General features: G+C 55.2%; 2 protein-coding genes across 2 annotated transcripts; both read right to left on the bottom strand.

Moving 5' to 3' along the window:
- Positions 1-189: 189 nt before the first annotated feature.
- Positions 190-6,106, bottom strand: NDUFV1 (NADH:ubiquinone oxidoreductase core subunit V1). Its single transcript, XM_070427657.1, has 10 exons — positions 5,959-6,106; positions 4,630-4,712; positions 4,386-4,556; positions 3,243-3,426; positions 2,056-2,245; positions 1,460-1,672; positions 1,125-1,291; positions 745-826; positions 447-592; positions 190-342 (listed from the first exon to the last, which is right to left on the bottom strand). The coding sequence occupies exons 1-10, from the start codon at positions 6,028-6,030 to the stop codon at positions 256-258; spliced, it is 1,395 nt and encodes a 464-aa protein (XP_070283758.1). The 5' UTR covers positions 6,031-6,106; the 3' UTR covers positions 190-255.
- Positions 6,107-15,443: 9,337 nt separating this feature from the next.
- GSTP1 (glutathione S-transferase pi 1) lies at positions 15,444-18,167 on the bottom strand. The gene is made up of 7 exons (XM_070427656.1): positions 18,042-18,167; positions 17,705-17,740; positions 17,322-17,428; positions 17,135-17,222; positions 16,687-16,790; positions 15,910-16,017; positions 15,444-15,719 (listed from the first exon to the last, which is right to left on the bottom strand). Coding segments are annotated over exons 1-7 (633 nt in total). The 5' UTR covers positions 18,043-18,167; the 3' UTR covers positions 15,444-15,530.

Raw genomic sequence — 18,167 nt, 5'->3', positions numbered from 1 at the left:
ACTGAAGGCTGGGTGTTCAGGATGGTCTAGGACAGACTCGCTGACCCATAGGAGGCCAAGGTCTGGATTCATGGCATGAGCTTGAGCTGGCCTATCCTTCCCAAGCCTCCCCACCTGGGAAACAGGCCCCATGAGTAATGGACCTCAGGTGCAGGGGGAGAGCAAGGCCACAGAGAAGCTTTAACAGGATAGTGGGCAGCACTTGCTTTATTGTCCCGCCGTCTGGATGATGGACACCAGCCCAGGGCAGCAGGCTCAGGCGGCGGCTTGCCTGACCTGGTGCTGCTGGGCAAACCGCTGCATCCGGTCCTCGAGCTCCGGCCGGAAGTGTCGGATCAGGCCCTGGGAAGGGGTGGGAGCACTGTGTGAACCAGGGTCTGAAAATCCCCAAGGCCCTGGGTTCTCAGCAGCCCCACACTAGTGCCACAGAGCCGGGCAGTGAGTACCTGCACGGGCCAGGCGGCCCCGTCGCCCAGGGCACAGATGGTGTGACCCTCTATCTGCTTGCTGATCTCCCACAGGGAGTCGATCTCGGCCGGCCGGGCGTCCCCCCTCACAAAGCGGGCCATCACCTTGTTCATCCAGTCCACGCCTGCAGCCACAGTAGGAAGAGACTGAGAGAGGCCACAGCAGGCCGGGCAGCATCTGTTTATTCAGGGTCCAGAGCCCACCCCACCTTTGACCTCTGCCCAACCCAGGCCAGGGTGAGCCACAGGGAAAGCCCCACGCGGCCCGGGTGCTCACCCTCTCGGCACGGGGTGCACTGGCCACAGCTCTCGTGCTTGTAGAACTCAATGAGGCGGGCGATGGCTTTCACTATGTCCGTCTGGAGACCAAGGACAGTGAGCAGGTACCCAAGGCCTGAGCCTCCGTCCCCAGAAGCAGCCCCTTCCGACTCCACCAGTGTCCTGCCACTCCCCGCCCCGCCCTGGGCATCCTGCACTGCCCACTCTCCATGGCACCCTGCCTCAGAGCAGCCTTGCTCCCCCCTTGCCCACCTATATCTCAGGCTGCAGGGTCTGGGACGCAAGAGCTGGCAAGAGTTCTCAGAGAAGCCACGGGAGGGGAACCAAGCAGGCTGGCAAGAGGTGGGGACCGGGAGGGAAGCGGGGGCCAGCCCTTACCGAGCGATCCATGACGATCACCGCAGCCGTGCCCAGACCCGTCTGTGCCTGCACCAGTGCGTCGAAGTCCATCAACACCGTCTCACACACGGACTTGGGGATCAGTGGGGTGGACGAGCCGCCGGGGATCACAGCAAGGAGGTTGTCCCAGCCACCCGTGACACCCCCTGGGTCCCAGTCCCCAAAATGATGGGTGGTCAGGGCTGGGACCAGCAAACCTGCCTGGTCCTGAGCCCAGGACCTATCAACCCCCGCCCCAGCCCCAGGCCCTTCCAGCCCTGGCTCTCTCCCCGGATGCCCAGCCCTGACCCTTGCCCCCTGGCCCCAGGCCTCACCCGCATGCTTTTCAATCAGTTCCTTCAATGGCACCGACATCTCCTCCTCCACGGTGCATGGGTGGTTGACGTGGCCAGAAATGTTGAACAGCTTGGTGCCCGAGTTACGCTCGCGGCCAAAGCCAGCAAACCAGGCACCCCCTCGGCGGCAGATGGTGGGGGACACAGACACTGTCTCCACGTTGGCCACAGTGGTGGGGCAGCCAAATACTCCTGTGAGGAAATGGGGCAAATCGGGGTGGGTTTCCTGGCAATGGGTCTGTCCCAGGGTCCTGTTCCCATGGCAGACAGCCCCCTTCTACTGCTTTATCATTCTCATCCCCACTGGACCCCAAAGCCCAGCAGGTCCTGCACTGCCTTGTTCACCCCCTGCCCTTTGCTCCCGGAGGGCTGGAGGGGACTTGGGTGTCTGGCGTGGGGGCTGAGCTGAGGAAGGTGGCACCGGTGGATCCTCTATGTTGTTGCCACCGACTCTGCGTCTGGCCCCAGTGCAGAAGGAACTCAGAAATTCCCTAAGAAAGACCAGTGGGGACCCGAACCCAGATCCCGGATCCCGCAGGACCCAGGACAAGGCCCAGGATCGGGCCGGATCTTACCCACGTCTGCGGGGAAGGGCGGCTTCAGGCGGGGCTTGCCCTGCTTGCCCTCGATGGACTCGATGAGCGCTGTCTCCTCCCCGCAGATATATGCCCCAGCCCCGCGCACCACGAACACGTCAAAATCATAGCCGGAGCCACAGGCGTTCTTGCCAATCAGACCAGCCTCGTAGGCCTCTCGGATGGCCACCTGTGGGACAAGGGTGAGAGGGGAGGTCACTGTCCCCGAGGGCCTGGGGATACTGTGTGTGTGCGGGGGGCAGAGGGGAGGGGAGAATACAGGCCCATCACCAAATCCAGGGCAAAAGGCCCCTTTTGGCAGGAACGGAGGACGCTCGGGGAGGGGGTGAGGACTTGTACGGTGTGCATGCCATTGGAACAACAACTTAAACATTCTCCAACTACATCTTTTTTTAAAAGAACGATTTTAGAACCATGAAAAACTCAGCAAGTACTTTCTCTAGGTAGTGGGTCTGTGTGAGATTTTTCTCTTGTGTGTGTGGTTTCCTATCTTCATGATAGGAACTGCTTCTGCAATAGAGGGCAAGACCCTAGAGCAGTGGTCGGCAAACTGCAGCTCAGCAAACCGCGGCTCGCGAGCCACATGCGGCTCTTTGGCCCCTTGAGTGTGGCTCTTCCACAAAATACCACGTGTGGGCGCGCACGTACAGTGCGACTGAAACTTCATGGCCCATGCACAGAAGTCGGTATTTTGTGGAAGAGCCACACTCAAGGGGCCAAAGAGCCGCATGTGGCTCGCGAGCCGCGGTTTGCCAACCACGGTCCTAGAGGTTTAACTTTCAAGTACGTAATAACAATAAATTTTATACATGATGCTACTATGCGGGCCCTATACTACAGGCATCACCAGGCTAAGAATTACCTCTTGATCACTGACCCTTCCGCAGGAAATATGCCCCCTTATGAGTTCCCCAGCCCACCCACACCCTAGACGTCATGGAGCCCTGGAAAACCTCCCCCAAGCTGAGACTCTGGAGTATACTGGGAAGGCCCAGAGAAGGAGGCCTTTGGGAGCCATGTCCCAATCCTGACATGCAGGAGTGACCAGCACTCTCCCAGCGGGACCCCACAGATTAGGCGCTAAAATCTAAGCATGACTATGCCAGGTAAGTGGGCGGTGAGTACACATGGAGCACCTCCTCTGTGATGTCCTTCCCACAGCCCACCTGCAGATTGGAGGCCTCATTGTAGAATTCCCCACGGATGTAGATGTAGGCTGCACGGGCACCCATCGCCCGGCCCCCCACTAGGCAGCCTTCCACCAGCTTGTGGGGGTCATGACGCATGATCTCCCGGTCCTTGCAGGTGCCCGGCTCCCCCTCATCCGCGTTCACCACCAGATACTTGGGCCTGTGGGGGCCAGCAGGTCAGTTAGGCTACAGGGCCACCAGGGAGAGTCTTTCAACCCCCACTCTACCAGCCAAGCCTCAGAGATGTCTCCTCTGACAGCCAATCCCTTTCTGCCTTCCCAACATGTTCCCAGGCTTCTGCTTGCTCACCACCAATGACAGGAAGCTCACTGCCTAGCCCACCTTTGGGTGGCTGTGACCACAGGAAAGGTCTCGGTTCTGCTGTCCAAATGTTTCTCTTTGTGCTTTCCCAAGAGCCCAAATTCTGCTCTTGGTCACAAAGGGCTTTCTGAACCTCCACCATATCACTGAGGCCAGAAGGAAGTAAAGGAGCTGACATGTATCATTTGCTTTCTATGTGCTGACCAATGAGCAGGCCAAAAGCTATACAAACATTATCTCTTTAATCCCCACAAAATGTAATATCCATTTTAAAAAAAAGAACACTGAGGTTCAAAAAGGCCAAGAGACTGCCCAAGCTTAATGATTAGACGGCAGAGCGAGGAATTGACCAATTAAGTCGCTTGAGTCAAAATCTTGTGCTGCCCTGACCAGGTGGCTCAGTTTGTTGGAGCACCGTCCTGTACACCAAAGGTTTTGGGTTCAATTCCTGGTCAGGGAACATACCTATATAGCAGGTTTGATCCCCTGTAGGGGTGTGCAAGGGAGAAAACGGATTGATGTTTCTCTCTCACATCCATGTTGCTCTCCCTCCCTCCCTCCCTCTCTCTCTAAAATCAGTAAGCACATCCTCAGGTGAGGATTAAAAAAAAATCTTGTTCTGATTCTGCTACCCTTCGAGTCTCCCCTGAGCAACACCAGAGGGAACTGAGTCTCACCTACTTAAGCTCCGGTAACATTTTCCCACTTTATTCACTCCAAGGTAACAACCCAAAGCCCTGGGTAAGCCAAAGCCACCGCAGGTTTCTCCTGCAACCCCATCTCCGCCTCTAAACACACCTGCCATCTGAGGGCTTATTCATGAAGCTCCACTTGAGGCCAGTGGGGAAGCCAGCGCCTCCACGGCCCCGCAAGCCAGATGTCTTGATCTCACCCAGGATCCAGTCAGGCCCCTTCAGCAAGATCTCCTTGGTCTTGTACCAGTCACCTCGACTCTGGGCACCTTTCAGCCTGGACAGAGTAGGGAAGGTGGTGAAGGGGAGGCCGTGCCCTGCGGCCCACCAGGCTAAGGGCACCATCTCACCTCCAGTCATGGCGTCCATACAGGTTGGTGAAGATCCGGTCCTCATCCTTCAGGGAGCCAAATGAGGTTTTCTTGGGCGCTGTCTGGAGACAAAGAGGGTCAGGAGGTCCAGCAGAGCTCTGGGGTCATGAGGGGCCAGGCCAGAAGCTACAGATTCTTAGGTCCCCCTGATTAGACGGGGCTGGGCTGGGGAGCGGGTAGGAGCCTAAGCCTTAGCACCCTGGTAGCATCATAGCTACCACCACTGCCTAGGAACCACTTCCTGTTCAGCAGGCACTAGGCTAAGCGTTTTACATCCAAAACCCTATTTCTTCTCATAACCCTGAGACAGGAATGAGTTGACAGAGGAGGAAACTGAGGCTCAGAGCATTACGTAAGGGCATATAGCCAAAAGCAGGAGGTAGAATTTGAGCTGAGGTCTACCCGTGGCCAAAGCCCACAGCACCATACTACCACCCTGAGCCCAGTGAATGGCGAGTCCATTTCCCTGTCTGGCTGTCGTGCTGGACGGAACCTTGGTTAGGCCAGGGCCTTATGTTACTAGCTCTGCTGGACGCCAAATGTGTTTAATGATGGAAAAGAAAGGCCTCACTAGGACTGGGTGGGGGGAGACCCACTTGGGATGAAATTGATGAGGAGAGGTGAGATCTGGAATTCTACAGAAGCCAGGGGTGAGCACCCAGCTGAGAGGCTGGGGAACCGGCTCCCAGAGCCCGATCCCCTAAAAGCAGTGGTCCTCAACCTTGGCTGCACATTAGAATCACCTGGGAATCTTTTTAAAGTCCTGATTTCTGGGCCTCATCCTCGGGAAATGCTGTTTCTTTGTTACTAATGTTGTGGCCCCACCCCATAACAAAGAAACAGCGTTTCCGGAGGATGAGGCCCAGAAATCAGGATTTTAAAAAGATTCCCAGGTGATTCTGATGTGCAGCCAAGGTTGAGAACCACTACCTAAAAGACACGACGGGAGGCAGAGCGCTGAGCGGGGACTCGGGCGGTGCATAACCCTCTCCAGTTTTCTGCAACCGCACAACGGAGCAACCACACATTCAGCCCACAAGGCTGTGGCGAGGAAGGAATGAGGCTCAGACGCTTCAACACCTTCCAAACTTCCCTAAGGGAAGCCGAGGAGGGAGGGAGTCAGCCTCCCGCTGGGACCGTTCCTCTTCTACTTCTACGCCCATGACGGAGGGGCTACCTTCCCGCGGGACCGGGGAGACGAGGCGGGTTCTCTAGGAGGCACTACAGACCCACGGGACAGCGCGCGCGGAGACCCGGCAGCGAGACCCGCCCGCGAACACCCCTGGTCCGAGCCAGGCCGGGCCTCACCGCGTCGCCGCTGAATCGCACCGACACCCGCGCGGGGAGCGATCCGCCGAGCAGTCGCCGTGCCGCCAGCATCGCGGGAGCCAGCACAGTCACCTCCCGCTGTCACCTTCACTGCTCTGAGGCCGAGGAACCGGCGCGACCCAAACGCTAGGCGGCGCACAGGAAGCACGTCACGCGCCCCGGCGCCGGCGGCGCGCCCAGGCATCCCTGCGCCTCTCCCACCCCGCCCTTCGCCCCGCCTCTAGGAGGGGCCGGAAGTGGCCTGATAACGCTGGGGCTGCTGGGAGATGTAGTCCGACCCTCCTTCCTTCTAACACCAGGCTGGTAAGCGCTTGCTCCCTGGGACAACCACTGGCCCACTTTCTGAGCGTTTGCTTCTGGACCCAGCCTTTCAAACCTCAAGTAAACAAGCCTTGCGCGTCGCCTCCTGCCAGTTTCTGGTGTTTTCCACGTTCTGTAGGTTCAGCATTTAGTGTGCAGCTCCTGTATGCACAAGTGCATGGGGGGAGGAGAAAACGGCCTGACCCTCGTGACTATGTCAATTTCATTTTACACATGAAAAGAATTGAGGCCCATGGAGGCTTCATGCCTTGTCCATGGGCATCCACTTAGAGCAGTGGTTCTCAACCTTCCTAATGCCGCGACCCTTTAATGCAGTTCCTCATGTTGGTGGGGACCCCCAACCACAAAATTATTTTTGTTGCTACTTCCTAACTGTAATTTTGCTACTGTTATGAATCGTAATGTAAATATCTGATATGCAGGATGCATTTTCATTGTTCGCGACCCACAGGTTGAGAACCGCTGACTTAGCGTGTTAGAACTTGAGTCAAATCCAGGCCTCCCTTCCCAGAGTGCCCCGCGCACTACAAACCGACAGAACAGTTGACACACACGTGACAGTCCTGGGATGTCTGTGGTGTTTCTGAAAGAGGCGCCAAAAACAATGGCACCTTGTCTAATGTCTTACAGACGGGTAAGGCAGTAACGGGCCCAGAGCCCAGCAGTCCTGGCTCCCAGCCACGGCCCCTCTCCTGGCTGGGGAAAGAGATTGCCCAGACAGATCTGGGGATTACACAGCTAATCCGGAGTTCAGACTTGAGCCCACGGATGCCTCCCTCTGGGGTGGAAGAAGAGGGGTCAGGGTGGAGCCAGAGGATGGATTCCTTCCTTATTCCTCTCTAATTGGGTCAAGGGAACACAAGGCCGTGGGGAGAAGGCACCTGGGACAGGAAGTGGCTGGACATGGGATGATGGGAAATGGAGCATGAGGGGCAGGGTCTCCCATTCATCCAGCACCAGGCTGTGTGCCCAGCACTCGCCATGTGTTATCTCTTTAATCCTCCTACAACCTCGGGTGTTGGAATGACGAGCCCCTGTTTTCAGAAGAGGATAGAATATCAGCAACACTGAGTGGCCTGCCCAGCACAGCATCTGCCAGAACTTGGCTTGAGGTCTCCTGACCCTACATCTCCCACTCCAACCCGCCCCCACCTGCTTCCAGGCTCCACTTCATGTCACCTCCCAGGAAGCCCTTCTCCGAAGTGTCCCAGGTCCTGGCTCTCACCTCTCCCTCTGCACCTGTCCCATCCTATGTCAGCATCTGCCTCTGCCACCAGCCTCCAGGCCACAATGGGGGGGGGGGGGGGGCTGTGTGTCAAGATCTCCCCAGATTCACTGCATCCTGCCAACTCTGCCTTCTGAACACTCCCTGTACCTGTGCCTTCAGGCCCTGCCCCATGGCCCCCATGGCCCTCAGCTTTCCTTCGATTTTGCATAGCCTCCTGGAAGTCACCCAGCCTCCCATCTTGACCCTGGAACCGCGCCTCAGTTTCCTCTAATAGGAAATGAAGGTAACATACATCTGCTAACGATGGGAACCATGAGTGAGCAGTGCCGGACACACAGCAAATGCCTAAAGAATGTTGGGCTATATACACTGGCCTGTAGATTAATTTAGAGAAGACCCAGTCTGTACAATATTAAGTCTTCCTACTCAGGAATGGGATGTCATTCATTTTTTCAGATCATTTAGGTGCTTCACTAAACATTTAGGATGTTTTCTTTTAAAAAAATATCTGCACATTTTTTAATACAGGAATTTTATGCGATGTTTTGCATTTCCATGTTTTTGTGATATCTGTTCTGATAACATTTTATAATCGGCTATTGATTGTGAATAGACAACTGTTGATTTGCCTCAATTGAGTCTGTATCTGGATCCCCTAACGGACTCCCCTTTTATAAAAGTGTGTCTATTCAAGCTTTTCTATTTTCCATGCTGATGATCATATTGTTGAGAAGTAATGAGAGTTGAGTCTCTTCCTGTCCAATATCAGGTTTCTTTTCCTTACCTTCTTGCACCAGCTAAGAACTTCAGGCTACGGTTGAATAGTGGTGTCAGCAGTGAGCTTCCTTGTATGAGGTGGGCCACTTCCCACCTTTTCCCTCTGCAGCACAGGAGTTTGCAGAGCGTAAAAATGATCATTTCCTGAGCGTGACTGGAACTCGTGTAAGGCCATCTGGAGCTGCGGCCTCTGCTTAGGGGTGATCTGATCACGGTTTCCATTTCTTTTGTGGTTATTTAGTTCCTTGAGCCAATTTTGAACACCTATACATTTTATTTCTATTTTAGTGGTTTTCCTTCCATTTCTAACAGTCATAACTAAATTTCTCCCCCTACCCCCCTTCCAGGAAAAAAATAAAAGCTAATTAATATGTCTGGCCTTCCTTCCCTCCCAAATTCTGCACTCTGATCTTCTGAGTTGACTCCATTTGTGACATGACAGGGAGGGCACTTTTGGTCTCTCCCCTCTTCCCTGCCCCCTCTGCCCCCCACTCCCCACCCCCGGCTGGTAGAGACTGGCCTGTCCCAGGGGGCTCTCAGCTTTGCTCTCCAGAGCTGGGCCCGGACTGAGGGCCTGGCCCAAAGCCCTGTGCATTCACCCTGGCTGAGTTCCTGCCTCCTGGCTAAGACACGGGCTGTGGGGTCTTCCCCATTTCTTTCCTTCAGAGAGAGGCCTATTGCAAGTCCACACAGAATTGCCTTTTTCATTTCTGTGTGTGTCAGAGATTTCATTGTTAACTGTTTTTTTCTTCTCTGACTTGGATGTGTTTGAGAAGGACAGGATGGATTTCAGGTTGTACTCTGCTACCTTGAACTGGAAATCTTTTTCCCCATTAATTTACACTTGAGAAAGTAGAGTCAATCAGTCATGACTGGTGGGGTGCACACGGGACGAGGTGAGGGCCTTTGGGGAAGCAATGCCACCGTGAACCAGACCCGATGTCCCCCTGCTCTCCAGCGGAGGGCGCCCTCACACGCTCCGCAGACCTCGCACTGCCCCGAGAACCGCCCTGGTAGCCCGCCAGTGTCTCAGGGCCCCTCCTTGGCTCACACTGTCCTGAGCTCTGGGCGCTATCTGCGCTCCCACCAGGGAGAACCTGTGAGGCCACACAGTTGGGCAGAGGTCCCGGGCACCAGTCCAGACCCCTCGGCCCCACCCAGCCCGGCACCTCCTGGCAGCAAACCACGTTCAGCAGAGCAGGTCCAGGTCTCTGGAATGTCCCCCACATTGTTGGTTCTTTGCCACAAAAGCTTCAGTCTATTCTTTTTCGTCCCTGTAGCCCTGGGTGGCTGTTGGGGAATAACAGCCACAGGAAGAGCTCACAGCCCCTGACTGATCCCAGACGGTTAGAAACGTGAGGCTCGTCTTCCCCACTCCTAGGAGCTCAGTGTTGAGAAACGCCAGGCCCTGGCTTGTCAATCAGCAGGAAGAGAACAACCTGTTGTGTTTATTATTAGACACAGGTGAGCTGTTTGTCTTCCCTCGCATCCTTCTTTCCCGTGACCACGTCAAACCTGACCAAGCCAATTTCCTCCCCACTTACAAAACTCAGAGCTTCAGAGGGCGTATGGCGCCCCCCCGCTCCCCCCCCCCCCCCCCCCCCCGTGCTGCAAGGGGCCCAGACGCCACAGCCAGTATTTACTGCTTCCTTCCTCCTTCCTGACCCCCACGCCCCTCGCCTCCGCCAGCACCTTGGCTGCTCGGTGGGGGTGCCCTAACAGCACAGAGATGCCACACCTCCAGTTCCATCTGTCAACTCGCTGTGAATTCCAATCAAAACCCATCACGACTTTTCAGGGACCTGGGAAAACTGGTACTAAAATCTAGATCCCGGGTTTCGGCACCAAAAAGAAAAGAAAATGAAAATAAAATCTAGATCAGTGGTTCTCAACCTTCCTAATGCCGTGACCCTTTCATACAGTTCCTCATGTTGTGGGGACCCCCAGCCATAAAATTATTTTCGTTGCTACTTCATAACTGTAATTTTGCTACTGTTATGAATCGTAATGTACATATCTGATATGCAGGATATATTTTCATTGTTACAAATTGAACATAATTAAAGCATAGTGATTAATCACAAAAACAATATGTAGCCCTGACTGGTTTGGCTCAGTGGATAGAGCGTTGGCCTGCGGACTGAAAAGTCCCAGGTTCGATTCTGGTCAAGGGCATGTACCTTGGTTGTGGGCACATCCCCAGTAGGAGGTGTGCAGGAGGCAGCTGATCGATGTTTCTCTCTCATCGATGTTTCTAACTCTCTATCTCTCTCCCTTCCTCTCTGTAACAAATCAATAAAATATATTTAAAAAATAAAAAATAACTTCCCATAAATTAAAAAAAACAATATGTAATTACATATGTGTTTTCCGGTGGTCTTAGGCGACCCTGTGAAAAGGTCGTTCGACCGCCAAAGGGGTCTCGACCCACAGGTTGAGAACCGCTGATCGAGATGGAAAAACAAAGGGCCAAGAATGGCAAGCCATTTTGGAGATGGGCCGGGGCGGGGAAGGCTGTAACTCCTTCCCTCAGATCCCGGGAGTAATTACCAACTGGAATCATGGGGACCAGCAGCCCATGGCTTCCCATCTGTGGTGCTTCTTCACCACGATTTGCTGGAAGTTCTTCAGTTTTGGTTTTGATTTGTTCTCTGGCATGAGTCATTTTAAGACAGATATACAAATGTGACTATTATAACTGTGGACATTAGGGTCTGTTGTTTCCTGGTTTTATGTTTGTTGTTTTACGGTCTTATAATGAGAGACTGATGTCTGGATGATTTCTCTCTCCCTCTGGGAAGTTCTGAAGCTTTCTGAGGCATAATGGATGGTTATGACAGAAAATGTCCCAAGAGCAATCGAAAGGAAGGCGCCTTCTCTCGTTTCCTATTGTAGAGTTTTAAATCTGTTGTTTCCAGTTCCCAAAATCTTTGACCTCCCACTAGCTTTCGCTTTATGAATGTGTAGGGGGAGGGGGCGTGCATAGAAGCCCATGTCTCCCACCTTCATAAGAGACGGAGTGTGTGTGTGTTTTTTGGGGGTTTTGTGTGTGTGTGTGTGTGTGTGTGTGTGTGGTATTCGTGACTTTGAGAGGATTCTAAAAGATTAGTGGGAATGCCAACTCCAACATTAAAAACGACAGGTGGTTGCAAATATTTCTTTTGTGTTTACCATCTATCTGATCACCTGATAAGCAATAACCATCACTGTACAAGAGAAATCCTTAGTTTGGGTAAGTAGTAAAATGTATTCACTTGGGGACCTTGTTTAAGAACTTCATCCCCAGCCCAAGGTCATGCAGAAATCTCTCACATTTCTTTCTGGTAGTATTTTATTTCTCTCTTTCACGTGTACGTGCACCCTGTTGCAGGGTTTCTCGGTCTTGCACTGTGGACATTTGGGGCTGGGTCAGTCCTTGTTGGACAGCTGTCCTGTGCACTGTAGGATGTCCGGCAGGATGCCTAAGTGCCAGTAGCACCCTACAAGTTGTGATAACAAAAATATCTTAGACATTGCCAAATGTAATCTGGGATTACACCCCCAGTTGAGAACTGCTCGTCTACCTGGAGTGTGTTGTATATGGCGTGAGGTAAGGATCCAGTAATTTTTCTCAATATGATAAATCAGTTTTACTTAAAGAACTTGTTCATAATGCCATGGCTGTCACATACCAAGTTCTGGTATATGCATGACTCTGCCGCTGCGTGTGGTAGACATGGGCACAGAGCCCCCTGCATGTGGGTAGAAGGGGGCAGAAGAGGAGACTGTCTCTCCCAGGTCCCGCCCAGCTTCCGGGGGAGGCCGTAGAGTATTGGTGGGCATGTTTCAGAATCCCCGCGAGAACTCCGATGCGATTCCAAATTCCTTACCCCTCGTGTGTGAGGCCTGTTTTCCTCTCTCGGGAAGGTTGCAGGGTCTTCACTTTCTTTCTGGGGCTCTGCAGTTTCACCATCTGCTTTTGTGTCAGTCTTTGGTCTTTTTTATTTATTTTTTCTTTCAATATGCTTGGCTCTCATTGTGCCTTTCAGCCGGAAGCTCATCTTCTCCAGTCGGGGAGGTTTCATTGTATTGCTCATTTGATCACCTGCTCCCTATTTCTCCCCCTCCCTTCCCCTCTCTCTCTCCCTCTCTGGACCTCCTGGAATAATCTCTGTTTTTCTTATCTTTCCATGCTTTTATCTTTTTGTTCTGTTTTTTTCCTGTGGATTTTTCAACTTTATCTTCAAGATTGCTCGTTTCCACTGTTATACTGTGAAGTTCCAAGCTCCTGTTTCCCCGAGCTTTTCACGACACTGCCCTTTTCCTGTCTTCCAGATGAGGTGTCTTTTGTTATCGCCCTGAAGGTAAAAGTTTATTTGAAGTTTCTCATGCAGCCTGCACGGTCTCTATCTCCCCTGCGTTCCTTTTATTTTCCTGTTTATAATCTCTCTCTTTTATGTGAGAGATTTCTCTCAAATATCAGACAGTTATTTGTTGTCCATTGATATTTGTCGTGTTAGGAGTGAGGGAAGCGGGTGGAAGTTCTGGGTGAATTTGAAGTTGTAAACTTCAGGGCAGCTCTGGTGGACGCAGTGTCCCTGGGGTCCCCGGCTGTCAGTTTCTGCCCCTCCCACCTGGGGTCTGGGCCTCTCGGCTTGTTCCGGAGGCCAGGCTGGTGGAGCATGTGGGCCCGCCCCCTGGCATGCAGGCGGCCCCACTCTGCCCACTGCTCCCTCAGAGCCTGTCCCAGGCTCTTGTTCTTTACGGCAGCAAGTCCATCGTGTGAGCACTTAACACACTTAGCCAGTCTCCTGCTGGACATCGATGCTGTTTCAATGCGTGCGACCACAATGATACGACGAACAACCTTTTTTGTGCCCCAATTCACACCATCAGCAAGTTAAACTTTCTATGACTCCGTTTCCTCATCCACAAACAGGGAAAAGAGTATCTACCCAAGGGTGGTGAGGATTAAGGAAAGTAACATACTACAGCAAGTGTGTCAAACTCTCGGCCCGAGAACCCAAGCGGCCCACAACGAATATTTTTGTGGCCCAGCCAATATAACAGTATATAAGAAATGTTTTAATGAAAAATTTTGTAACTTTTTACAATATCCTGTTATACATAATTATTTTATAACATATGTACTTTTATTGATTTCAGAGAGGAAGGGAGAGAGAGAGAGAGAGATAGAAACATCAATGATGAGAGAGAATCATTGACCAGCTGCTTCCTGCATGCTCCCCACTGGGGATTGAGCCCACAACCCGGGCATGTGCCCTTGACCAGAATCGAACTTGGGACCCTTAAGTCTGCAGGCTGACGCTCTAGCCACTGAGCCAAACCGACTAGGGTTATACATAATTATTAATAACAAACTACAACTTTTGCTAATGACTGATTACTATAATCGTGTTGCATTCATTTCCCTTTTCTCTCCACTAATACTAGCAGTGAATATTTTAGCAGCCAATTGCCACGTCATTAGTCTTGTACTGACTTGTTTGGTGTGCGCAACAGGAAATACTTTGTTTTCGGAGAACAAGAAAAATCAGTTTATTTGCGTTACACTTATTAGTTTGTGCAGTTATTCAGTGTCTGGTAAGTTAATGTTCAAGAAAAATATATTCTTTTAAAAAATGTATTTTATTGGTTTTTTACAGAGAGCAAGGGAGAGAGATAGAGAGTTAGAAACATCGATGAGAGAGAAACATCGATCAGTTGCCTCCTGCACACTCCTACTGGGGATGTGTCCGAAACCAAGGTACATGCCCTTGACTGGAATCGAACCTGGGACCCTTCAGTCCGCAGGCTGATGCTCTATCCACTGAGCCAAACCGGTTAGGGTGAAAAATATTAATTTTTATTAAAATGTTCTATTATTTTATGTTAACGATGACTCATTTATTTCAGCCCTTTGTATTCAGCATGTCTCTATCGAAATAAACCTACGTTTCTATGGAAATTGAAGCTTTTTTTTCTCTGCGGTCCACATACACTAAACCTTGTTTATTTGGCCCATGTAAGCCTTTGAGTTTGACATGCCTGTACCGCAGCCTGTCCCATCATGCCTGCGGGGAACCAGCACACAGTTAAGTATTAGCAGCTACTGCTGTTATTTGCAGGTGTGGCTGCAGGCGGTTCAAGGATACCCGTCTTTTCAGTTTGGAGCCACATATCTTAAAGCCAAAGTCCTCCCCCAGGCGATGTCTGTTCCAGCTTCTAACCTATGTCCTCAGCCTCCTGGGCAACGCCCAGGGAGTGCCTGGCACTGCTCTCCGCTCCCAGGGCCCCCCAGTGGCGGCCAAGCATCCGCAGTGCCCCCGCCACGGCCCCAAAGGGGGGCCTCTGAGATGTGGGTGGTGCAGGCCTCCCTTTGCTGACCCCACTCTGCGGCCTGAGGCCTCTCAAGTGAGAGGTTGACTTCCTGAGGGGCTCCCCTATGTGAGTCCCCCTTTTGGGCCGGTGACTCTAAGGTTGGGCAAGGCTCCTCCAGGCTGCACGACAGGAGGCCTCCGTGGCTCCTCCAGCCATCCCTGGAAGCCCTGACCTGCTCACACCCCAGTGCCTCCACTTTGCCTGGACTCTCTCCACGGTGGACACGCCTGCCCCGCGCCCCCCGACCCCGCGCCCCCTTCTCCCCCAGCTCCCCCAGGCATGTTGATCTCTTTCTCAGGCTCCATCCTTTAGCAACCTGGGTGTGGTGAGAGGCGGCGGCGGGAGGCACCTGATCTCCGTGTTGCTCCTCTGCCCGAAATGTCCGAGGAAGCCAGGAGAGCCCCACCTGCAGAAGAGTGACCAACCCTCCCACCAACCAGCCTGGGCTGCTCTGAGCTGCCCACACGAGTCCCCTGGAGGGACCCCTCAGCTCCCGCTGTCCAGGACTAAAGTCCCCCGGCAAGCTGCCTGCTGGGGCTAGAAAGCCTGCTGACATAAGTGAGCCTTTTCTCTCGGGACCGGGACCTCCAGGGTAGGGATCTGTTATTTCTCTTCCTGTTTTTTTTTCTTCTCTCTCTTCCTGGAGTTCAGCAAACAGACTGTGTTGCAAGCTCCCAGTAGACACTGATGGTGTTTTAGGATTTCAAGTGTCCTAGCCAGGCCATCTCCAGTGTCCCACAGCCCTTTCCCCCAGGAAACTCAATGCCCACGGCACCACTTTTCTCTTGGCAATTTTATTGGTCCAGGGAAGGGAAGGGGAGGCAGGCAGGCAGCCCCTGCCTCGTGCTGAGGGCGTCACAGGCCCTCACTGTTTCCCATTGCCATTGATGGGGCGGTTCACGTGCTCCGGGGAGGCCAGGAAGGCCTTGAGCTTGGGCCGGGCGCTGAGGCGAGACACATAGGCCGAGAGCAGGGGGAGGGAGTCCAGGCAGCTAGGGGCCAGAACCTGGTGAATCAGCAGCAAGTCCAGCAGGTTGTAGTCGGCGAAGGAGATCTGCAGGGTGGGTGGGTGGGGGGGGGGATCAGCAGGTGGGAGCAGACCAGAGGGTGAGGGGAGGCGGGGGCCCAGGGCCTGAGCCGGTCCCTAGGTCTGTCCCGCAATGAACGGCTCACATACTCCCTGCACCTTTTCCCATCGGTAAGTGAGAGTGGCATGGGAGGGGCAGGACAGGGCAGTCGCTCACCTGGTTGCCCACGATGAAGGCCTGGCCCCCCTGGTTCTGGGAGAGCAGGGTCTCAAAGGGCTTCAGGCGCCCGGGCAGCTCCTTCACGTAGTCCTCCTTGCCCGCCTCCTGCCAGAGACACGGCACCGGTCACCCTCCTGACCCCCACACTGCAGCTCCCCCCTCCTGTTGGCCCCACCTGTGACTCACCACCCTCAGAGCCCCATGCTCCGCGCTGACTCCCACCCCAGGCTATGCCGCATGCTGTCCACTGCAGCAGCCGGCTCCTTCCTTCTTGCCCTGTGACCTCTCAGCAGATTCCTACAGAAGCCCTGGAGGATCCTCCTAGACCTCATGTTTGGACACCACCCTGCTTAGACTCCTCCATGGCTCCCTCCTCCCAGCAGGAGCGGGTGTAAGCCCGGGGGGTTCAGACCTTCCGGCCCTGGGCCTACTGCCCCTCCAGCTCCACCTCCTCCCACCCTCACGCACAGCCACGCGCGCCCTGCCTCTGTTAAACTAGCCTTGGGTCCCTGAATGCGCTCTGTGTCTGCATACTCCCTTCCAGGAGCTGGCTGTAGCCGCCCCCGCCAGGAAGCCCTCCGGACCACCCCTGGCTCAATGTCTCCTGTCCCTGCACTGTTCGGCTATTGCTGGTTACTGGCCCCCAGCACAGAGCCACACCCGCCCAGGAACCCGGCCTAGGGAGGTCTCAGCCAGCGCCACATGAGGGGTGTGGGTGGGATGAGAGTTCAGTAAGGCCCCATCTTTGCCGGCCTGCGCCCACCCCGTGCTCACGTAGTTGGTGTAGATGAGGGTGGCGTATTTGCAGCGGAGGTCCTCCACGCCGTCGTTCACCACGTCCACCAGGGCCGCCTCGCGCTGGTCCTTCCCGTACAGCCCTGGGGCAGGGAGAGCAGGGAAGGGGTGCAGGAGAGCCCACAGCATGACTGGTCAGCTGACACACATGAGAGCGGATCTACAGACAGGCCATGTGGCTGCCCGGGGGCCCAGCTAGGCAGGAGGGAGGAGGATGTGGCCGGAGGGAAGGAGCAGTCCTGACCCGGTAGGTGCTCAGAACTCGGTGGGAGGCAGCCTGGCATGGGGCAAGGGCTGCAGGCGACCTGGGCTTGACCTCGGGCAGGCCATCTGACCTCCCTGCCTGCCTCTCCTCCACTCCACAGGGGTGCAGAGCAGGGTATCCCCCGCCCGGCCGGGACTGGGCCCCCTGCCCCTCAGGACTCACCGAGGGAGCGGCCCAGGTGGCGCAGGATGGCATTGGACTGGTACAGGGTCAGGTCTCCGTCCTGGAACTTGGGGAGCTGCCCGTACAGCTGGGGGTGGCACAGCTCTGTCAGAGGGGCTCCGCTGGCCTGCCCCCCCCACTTTCACCCCCAAGGCCCAGCCCCTGGCCCCGCAGGCACAGCACTCACACAGGAGGCCTTGAGGGTGCCCTGCAGCCAGGTCTCCTTGGTCACCACCTCCTCCTTCCAGCTCTGGCCCTGGTCAGCCAGCAGCATGCGCGTGGCCTCGCAGCGCCCTGGGGAGGGGAGACGGGTCGTGGGCTGCAGAGATGCAGAGACCCCAACCTCGGTGCCGCGGGGAGGGGCCTGCTCCCTGGAGAGGGGACAGGCCACAGGCGGTCGGATACTCCAACGAGGGAGCTCAGGGACACGGACAAGGAGGCCGGGGCTAGCAGCCCCTGAAGAAGGATCAGCGGGGATCGGGGGGGGGGGGGGGGGGGGCAGGTCGGTGAGAGGCCACAGGCTGCCGCCCCAACCCCCCCCCCCCCCCCCCCCCAGTCACAGGCCCCTACCTCGAACAGGGAAGTAGACGATGGTGTAGGGCGCCACTGGAGGGGACAGAGAAGTCTGTTAGCGTCCTCGAGGGGGTCCTGTGCGGGGCAGCGCACCCACCCGCCTCCCGGAGTCCCACCCCTGGCTCTGGGCGCTCCGGGCCTCCCAGGGGCCGGTCTCTGCGCCGGGGACGCCGGGCCCCTGAGAACCCCAACCACGCGCTGGTGCCCTGGATCCCCATCGTGGCGGGGGGCGGGGCAGGACTTTGCAGGGGGGTCCCGGCCGCGAGCGGGGCGCGCTGCAAGCCTGGGGAGCCCCGCCCGCCCCGAGCCCCGCGGAGCCACGGCGGGTACTCACTGGCGACTGTGCAAAGCGGCGGCGGCGGCGGCGGCGGCGGCAAAGCTCCGGAGGCCGCGGCCTGGAGCCTTACAGGGTGGTCCCGCCCCGTCCCGCCCCGTCCCGCCCCGTCCGGGCCGCCCGTCC

The sequence above is a fragment of the Myotis yumanensis genome, unplaced genomic scaffold, assembly GCF_028538775.1.
Source record: "Myotis yumanensis isolate MYYU_CA2020_CCGP unplaced genomic scaffold, mMyoYum1.0.hap1 SCAF_10, whole genome shotgun sequence".
NCBI lineage: Eukaryota > Metazoa > Chordata > Mammalia > Chiroptera > Vespertilionidae > Myotis > Myotis yumanensis.
This window is presented reverse-complemented; position numbering and strand designations above follow the sequence as displayed.